This window comes from Lycium ferocissimum, chromosome 10 (assembly GCF_029784015.1).
Source record: "Lycium ferocissimum isolate CSIRO_LF1 chromosome 10, AGI_CSIRO_Lferr_CH_V1, whole genome shotgun sequence".
NCBI lineage: Eukaryota > Viridiplantae > Streptophyta > Magnoliopsida > Solanales > Solanaceae > Lycium > Lycium ferocissimum.
In genome coordinates this window covers 35531453-35539385 of record NC_081351.1, presented here as the reverse complement: position 1 = coordinate 35539385, position 7933 = coordinate 35531453, and the positions used below count along the sequence as shown (strand labels likewise).

Genomic DNA, 7933 nt, shown 5'->3' with positions numbered 1-7933 from the left:
TAGGGGGGGAATAGGTCACCAGTATAGTTAAGGTGTGAAAGTGACTTTTTGGTGATACTATATTATATCAAATATATGGATAGCATATATTCAATATAATACTTGTAACTAACAAAATCTATTATACATACTATTTAAATATGTACAACGTATTAGATATATACGGCTAATATATGGTTTGTAGTATATATCATCGGAATAGAAAATAAAAACTACTAATCAAATTAGTAATATGTTAAAATAATATATATAACATCCAAATTCGAATTTTAAAAAAATTGCTAGTATTAAAAAAAGAAATAAAGACGCTAAAAAAAGGAAGGGTATAAAAAAATTGATGGTATAAAAAGAAAACAAGAACGGAAGATATTAGGGAAAAAAAATATTTTTTTCTTAGTCAACAATTATTAGCATTTTTTGAGGATTTAATTGAGAAAAAGGGGCATATATTTATGGTAGATATCTTTTTTTTTTCTCATTTAATAGGGGTTATGATAATATTGTGCAGGATCCTTTTTTAGGTCTTTAATTGGAGTTATGTTAATATGGTAAATATTATTTGGCTATAATTGATACAATCAATCTTATGCTAAAAATTAGCAATGTTAATTTTAAGATTGCTTACTTACGTAACTTCCTCTACTTAATACTCCGCCCACAAGGTTACTAAAATACTTGTCCCAATATAATTGTCATTTTATAAAATCAAGATGAAATTAATTATTTTTGTCCAATTTTATCTTTAGTATTAAGTGTTCTTGAAATAGATTAGTTCAGCCTTGTACATAAATAAAGTGTAAATTATTGGAGAGAAATAATAATAAAGTAGTAAAAGTACTTCTTGTTTATAATTTGTTACGGGGCATGCAAAAATGAAATGTGAGAACTAATATGAGACTGAGGGAGTAACAATTTAACATCAATTTAACTTCCATTTGATCGTCCTTAATAAAATAATTTATAGAGGGTGTTTGGATTGACTTATTTTTAGGTTTGGTCAAAATAGCTTTTAAGCTAAAATGTGATGTTTGAGAAAGATAACAAATGCTTTTAAGCACTTATTTTTAGGCCAAAAAAGTATAAAAATAAGCTAAAAGCCAAAAGTTGGGTATTTCCAAGTTATTGCTTTTAGCTTATTATTAGTTATTTTTGAAAAGTCAATTCAAACACCCTCGTAATCACAAAAATATTTATGGCATATCTTAGATCACAAGTTTCAATCATTTTTTTTTTAAAATTCCGTATTCAATCAAACACTTTCAAATAAATTGAGAAAGGAGGAATACAATAGTAGTATAAAAAAATCTTCATAACTTGAAATCCATTTCTTAAAGTTTAGCAAATGCGGCAAAAATAGGAGGTTAAAGATGTTCCATTTTACCATAAAAAGTAAAGGTGGACTGGACTTTCCTTTTCCGCAACAACGTTTTGATGCACCAATAGCATCCAACCACTTTCTGTCTCTCTAGGTTACTCTCGAATAAATAATATCTTCAACAACTATAGCACTCTCTCTCTCTCTCGAACACAACAAAATGAAGTCTTCTTTTTCAGTTCCAAGAAGCAGTGAACAGTGCTGATTCGCCAATTCAAGCATATCGATTATTAGGTCTCTGCACGTTTATACCTAATTATTGGTTCCTTTTTATGGGTTTTCTAACTGGATCTGAACTCTGGTTTCCTTTTTTCTCATCCCTCTTTTAGGGTTTCTGTATATTTTGCATCACTGTTCTAAATTCACAAATAGATACTTATGGAGTACTCCGATTTCTCTCTCTAGTGTTTTTATTCTTTATTTTTTGTGATGGCAGCTAGCTCTGAGGGTAATAACCTCAAAGATAATTATCATCTAATACGGCAGCACAGTTTATATCGGGGCAATCTTCTGTAATTCAGGTACGATACTGACTATAGATCGACTTTTTTTTTCTAGTTAAATTTAGGTGACTACTTATACTATATGATTTTATTTTTTCCAGAATGGCAAGAGAGAAGATAAAGATAAAGAAGATAGATAATATAACAGCAAGGCAAGTTACATTCTCAAAGAGGAGGAGGGGTCTTTTTAAGAAAGCTGAGGAGCTTTCTGTTCTTTGTGATGCTGATGTTGCTCTCATCATTTTCTCTGCTACTGGCAAGCTCTTTGAGTTTGCTAGCTCCAGGTACCAATTTATAGTTTTTAGTCTAAGTTTAACTGATTAAATAATATCTTCTGGCCAGTGGCGAATCTAGCAAGTTCATTAAGGTTGTTCAAAATTTAATATATATATATATGTTAATGTAGAAGTAGTACTAATATTTAACCTTAAATATACATTATAATTTTTCATTGAAGTGTGTTTAACAAAATCAGATGTCCATGTTGGTAGGATGTTTCAATGGAGCTAGGGGGCGCACGGGGTTCATTTAAATTCCCTTCATCACAAAAATAAACTAGATAGAGACGATCAATAGTTTTTATTTTTTATTTTTATTTATAGTGTATGTTGAATACCTTAGCTTTTTCATCCAGATATTATGTTTGTTAAAAAAATAAAAAATCTCCTCAGCTTAAGAACATATTGACGGTTTTTTTTAAAACAAGAAGAATGTGAAGATGAAATTAGAATCAAAGACATGTCTGGTTTCTTGTGACAAGAGGAGCAAAGAGGGGCTATTTCTACCATGGCAAAGACAACAAACTGCAGTTTTATGGGGGGTTCTTCAAACAAGAAAACCTCGTGTCCCACGCTTAATCACCTTTTCTAATTAACTATGGTTCTTGTTTCTAAAAAATCGAATTAATTAGAACCCTAGGATCATTTAGCTAGATTGTTACTTCCTCCACATTTCATAATAAGTGGTGTCTTGCGTTTTTCATTTTGTTTCAAAATAAGTGGTGTCTCACAAAATTAAGAAGGCATTGATTTCAATATTTCCCTTATTTAAATAAATAGAGTTTTACATAACAAAAAATCATTAAAGAATTACTTCTTATTTAAGACAAATTTGATTAAGAGTAAGTTAGTAAAAACATTTTTTACTTTCTACGGGTGAATAATTTTTATGGGTGTGTCCAAGCTGAAAACACTACTTATTAAAACGTAATTGTTTTCGCTCAACTTTTAGCTAATTGAACAGAATCCATATAGCATTCAATTAGAAACCTTAAATTCATAAAGTATATATCAGTGTTTAGCTACTAATTATGTCTTCGTTTTTCTCCTTAATAAACTTTTGAAATAATGCCTTTTTTTTATAACAGTAAGTTAAATATATTGACAATGAAAACTTTTTTTTCAATCACAAAATTCTAACTTACTTTTTTATAACAGTAAGTTAAATTCTATTTTTATCAAATTATTCCAAATTAATAAGTTATTTAAATTTATTGGAATTACCTAGTTTGTCAGGTGTGTAAATAATCTAGTGTATTCCTTTGATTTAGTCGGACATCCAATTTATAACCTTTAAAACTAGTGTCATTAGTCCTTCTTTAGTCCCATCTTTCCCTTACATCAGTCATTTTAATGGCCAAATAAGATAGCTAGCTGTATTAGTACCACTATGTCTTTTCGAAGACGGGAGGGGCAGAATAAAGGGTACGTATCTGCAGCTATAATCATAAATTATTTCCCAATTAGGAATTAGTTAATGCCTTAGAATGCTCAAGCCATAATTATCATTATGATATGATTGTTAATGTTATCCTTTTTCCATCAACTTTTGTCAGTTTTGACCACAAATGAATGTGTGTGCATATTCACAATGCACAAGTTATCTTGCACCAAAATACTCTTCTTTAACTTAGCTTTCATCCAACGGATTTAAGTTATAACCGTTGGTAGTATATATGAAACAAATTTCATCATTAATATATATATTATAACTTGTTATATTAGGCAATTACTTATCATTGTTTCGACGTTACCAATGATATATTTATAAAGGGTTACCTACTATAGCTATCTTTTTTAAGTGACATGATTATTAAAAATATTTCAGAGTTTAAATTTTACGGGCTGACCATGTATAAATTTTATTACAAGACATTAGGTTAAGTTGACCTGTGAATATTTTAACTTTTTATGGTAAATCTGATAAATAACATGGAAAAAAGATAATAACATGAAATATCGTCGGTGATATGAACATATAATGTAAAAATCCTTTGAAATATCAGACAATAAAACAATGGTAATGGGTTCCGCGGCTAGCGCAAGCATTACCAAAACGAGCAAACTTTAGGACCATTGTAATTCAAATTAAGCATGAAAATTTATTTAATAGTTTTTCTTATCTCAAGAAAAATCCTTTGCTTTATAAATTCAGGAATACATGTAGTTTCTTCAAATTAAAAAGGCAGACCCTTATCAATCCCACGAAAGATATATTGGTAAAACAGTATGATAAAGGTATTTAACTTGGTTGTCGTATTGGGATTAGGAACAATTCATATTTCATGAGTTAATTAGCGCTTGGAGTTGAGTTAGAACCAAAATTCATATTCTTATCCTGATATCATAATTAGATCCATCCAAATTCATGATACATCTGATACTGGGCCCCCATTTTATATTGTCACACTTCAGATGTCGAGTGTGTGTGGAGGTGTTTAGTTAATTCCCACATCAGAAGGTAATAAGTTATTGGAGAAATTGCACATTTTGCCCTTGAAATGGGTTGGTCTTTAATTTTTGCCCTTCAAATGGCCTGGTCTTTAATTTTTGTTCTTTTAGCAATTAAACTTATGTCTAGCGTGACATAAGTTTTTAGTCATGCAGGACATAACTTGTACGTATGATATTATGAGGTGAAAATGGCCCGTGACAAAATTGTCTATTATGAGGTGCAAAAATTAAGGACCACCACAATATAGGGGCATAATTAAGTGCCAATGACCGTGAGTTATTTGATTTTGGACAATTCTAGTCTCATGAATTAGCTTTTGTGGCTGCTAATGGCCATTTTCTTATCAAATTATATATATGGACTCCAACCAGTGCAGTTTTTGAGGCATAGCTGATTGATATTTGAATATTAATCGTACAAAATGGATTAGCACTTGCATTAACTGAATAATCATCTTGTTCATGAATATAATGCAGCATGAATGATATCCTTGGAAAATATAAGTTGCACTCAGCTGGCCTTGAGAAAGTTGAGCAACCTTCCCTCGACTTACAGGTACCTGTATTTGTCCTTTTACATTTATTTAATATTCAAAATAAGTGCATCTTTATTTAACGTCCTTTATCATGGGGACAAATTTTATGAATCATTTTTGCTCCTAATTAAATCAAATCCTTATAATGTCTCCTGTGATTAATTTAGGGTAATGACAATACTGCTCAGACTAATTAAGGTCTACGTTTCCTTAAGAACAAAAAATTAAACATTTTGAACCTGCGTATATAATATCCGAATTGTATAGTCTATACTTACTCCACAACATAATTAATTTAGCTGCATATTTTACTGACCTTTTTGTTGCTTAATCATTTTGTAGCTAGAGAATAGCATCAACACGAGATTAAGCAAGGAGGTAGCTGACAAAACTCGGGAGATGAGGTACCTATATACAGCCTCCCATAATTCTTTCTTTTAATTACAGTGTCGGCATTAGTTTGCGCGCACCTCAACTTTCTCACCGATATTAGATAATTTTGCCCATAAAACCTCAATTGCCTTGCCTTGCCTTTTCTCACCGATATTAGATAATTTTGCCCATAAAACCTTCGATATATGAAAATTACTAAGAAATTGCCTTGCCTGGCCTTATTGTCATCGCTTTAATTAGATTTAAACGCTATCTCCGATTTCTCATGAATTTTATAATACTTCATTAACCCTTAAGCCAAACCTTTAGGAGACCTTACTGTATCTGGATATATATTGATATATCTGTATGTATATCAGGCAGATAAGAGGTGAGGAACTTGAAGGATTGAGCTTAGAAGAATTACAACAAATTGAGAAAAGACTTGAAGCTGGACTCAACCGTGTGCTTGAGATTAAGGTTTGATAATTTTCGATAACATTGTAAAGAAAATGCTGTTATGCAATTTATACAACTTCTAAAATTCCAATTTTTTTTTTTTTTTGTTCCAGGGTACAAGAATTATGGATGAAATTACCAACCTTCAAAGAAAGGTTAGCAGGATGCCTTATTAATTAAGCATATAAACCCAATTTTCACTAAAACAAAGTCACGCTTGCACGAAGCACCCTTCTTTATATAGGTTCTGCGGAAATACTGCACCCCAAGGGGGTATAAGCAGTATACCCTGAGTCAAACATCATTGATTGTTTCCATGGCTCGAACTCTGACTTATTGGTCACATGAATACATTATCTGAAAATCTCTAATTTTCGGCGAACGTCCCGTCAAAATTTGAATTGTTGGTAAGGGTTTGCCGTCCAAAATGTTATCGACGAGCCAATTTTCCCAAAATATTAGCAATCTTCTTATAGTGATGGAAATAGTTGTAACGTTGCTCCAAGGATCCTCTTCATAAATCCATTCTTGACTAATCTTCTTTTTCCTCTTTGCCTTTTTTCAACTCACGAATCTTGCAGGGTGCTGAGCTGATGGAAGAAAACAAACAATTGAAAGAGAAAGTAAAATCACCTCTAAATAACCTTTTATACAATTTAATTTGTTATTATTGTTAGTTAAATTGAGTGACTATGTTCTAATGGTGCTACAAATTTTTCTCTGTTATTTAGATGGCAATTATGAATGAAGGAAAGTTGCCCTTACTCACAGAAATGGATTGCATGGTGATGGAAGAAGGCCAATCTTCTGAGTCTATAATTACCACAAATAATGTCTGCAGTAGTAATAGTGGTCCTCCTCCTGAGGATGATTGCTCAAATGCTTCTTTGAAGTTGGGGTAAGTTTGCTTATAATACTTTTTATAGAAATAATTTAACTAATTATATACACGGATAACATAAAGATTCTGTTATGCACTTTAACTTGTTGTGACATGTTTATTTACCTTATTTTCTAGGTTACTTGTTATGGACATTTACCTATAATTATTTTTTATGCAGTTTGAACATAAAAGTTCATTTAATCTGTCATTGAGTAGAAATTAAACTCTATGTATTATCTAGGTTCATGTGACCTAAAAAGTAAAGTACTAAAGTAGTAATATATATTATAATTGGATAAGTTGCATTGATATAATGTAAAAGTTATTTATATTCTCAGTGTAAATATCTTAAACTCGTATAGACATGTACACCACCATTATAAAAGGTGCATTTTGATAATTAATTATTTGATCCACCACCAATGTCTGTATATGCAGTTGTAACAATGGTCCTGCTGTCGAGGATGATTGCTCAATTACATCTTTGAAGTTAGGGTAAGCTTTGCTTACTCTCTGCTTATATATATCACCAGAAAATATGCATGCATGCATTTTGATTACATATGTTTCTTTCGTTTGTTTTTGTTAATCCTTCTTATTATTTTTGGGTCTACAATTGAATATGCATTATTATATCAGGCTACCATTCAGCTAACAAACTCAAAGGGAAGCTTTTGTTGAAGATTGTACTAATAGTTTTTCGATGAAGACACTTTATACAATGATGTAGTGGCACATAAATTTGCCCCCTTTTTTTTCTTTTCAAAAAACATAATGGAATTGTCGTTGCTTGTAATATATATGTATTATGTATGTGGACAACTTAAGAAAGGGCAGATTGTAGATGAATTAACAGTCTCATTTTCTTATTATAAATATTGGGGCAGGCTTACCGTCACATAAACGAAATAATTTTCGTCCAAATTATGTGTATGTTAAAGGTACACTAATTATGTATGAGGGAGGGGAGCCGGATCCATGTATGAGGATTTGACCTTAACCCGAGTTAATTAGTATATACATTAACTTTGCGAATCCATAAATTTCAAATTTCAAATCTAGTTATTTATTAG

At 31.0% G+C, this 7933-nt stretch overlaps 1 protein-coding gene across 1 annotated transcript; it reads left to right on the top strand.

The window, feature by feature from the left end:
- Positions 1 to 1740: 1740 nt before the first annotated feature.
- Positions 1741 to 7709, top strand: LOC132033622 (MADS-box protein AGL24). Its single transcript, XM_059423642.1, has 10 exons — positions 1741 to 1896; positions 1980 to 2162; positions 5088 to 5166; positions 5489 to 5550; positions 5899 to 5998; positions 6091 to 6132; positions 6559 to 6600; positions 6709 to 6875; positions 7299 to 7355; positions 7500 to 7709. Exons 2-10 carry the CDS (start codon positions 1981 to 1983, stop codon positions 7513 to 7515), a joined length of 747 nt encoding a protein of 248 aa, XP_059279625.1. The 5' UTR covers positions 1741 to 1896; position 1980; the 3' UTR covers positions 7516 to 7709.
- Positions 7710 to 7933: the final 224 nt, after the last annotated feature.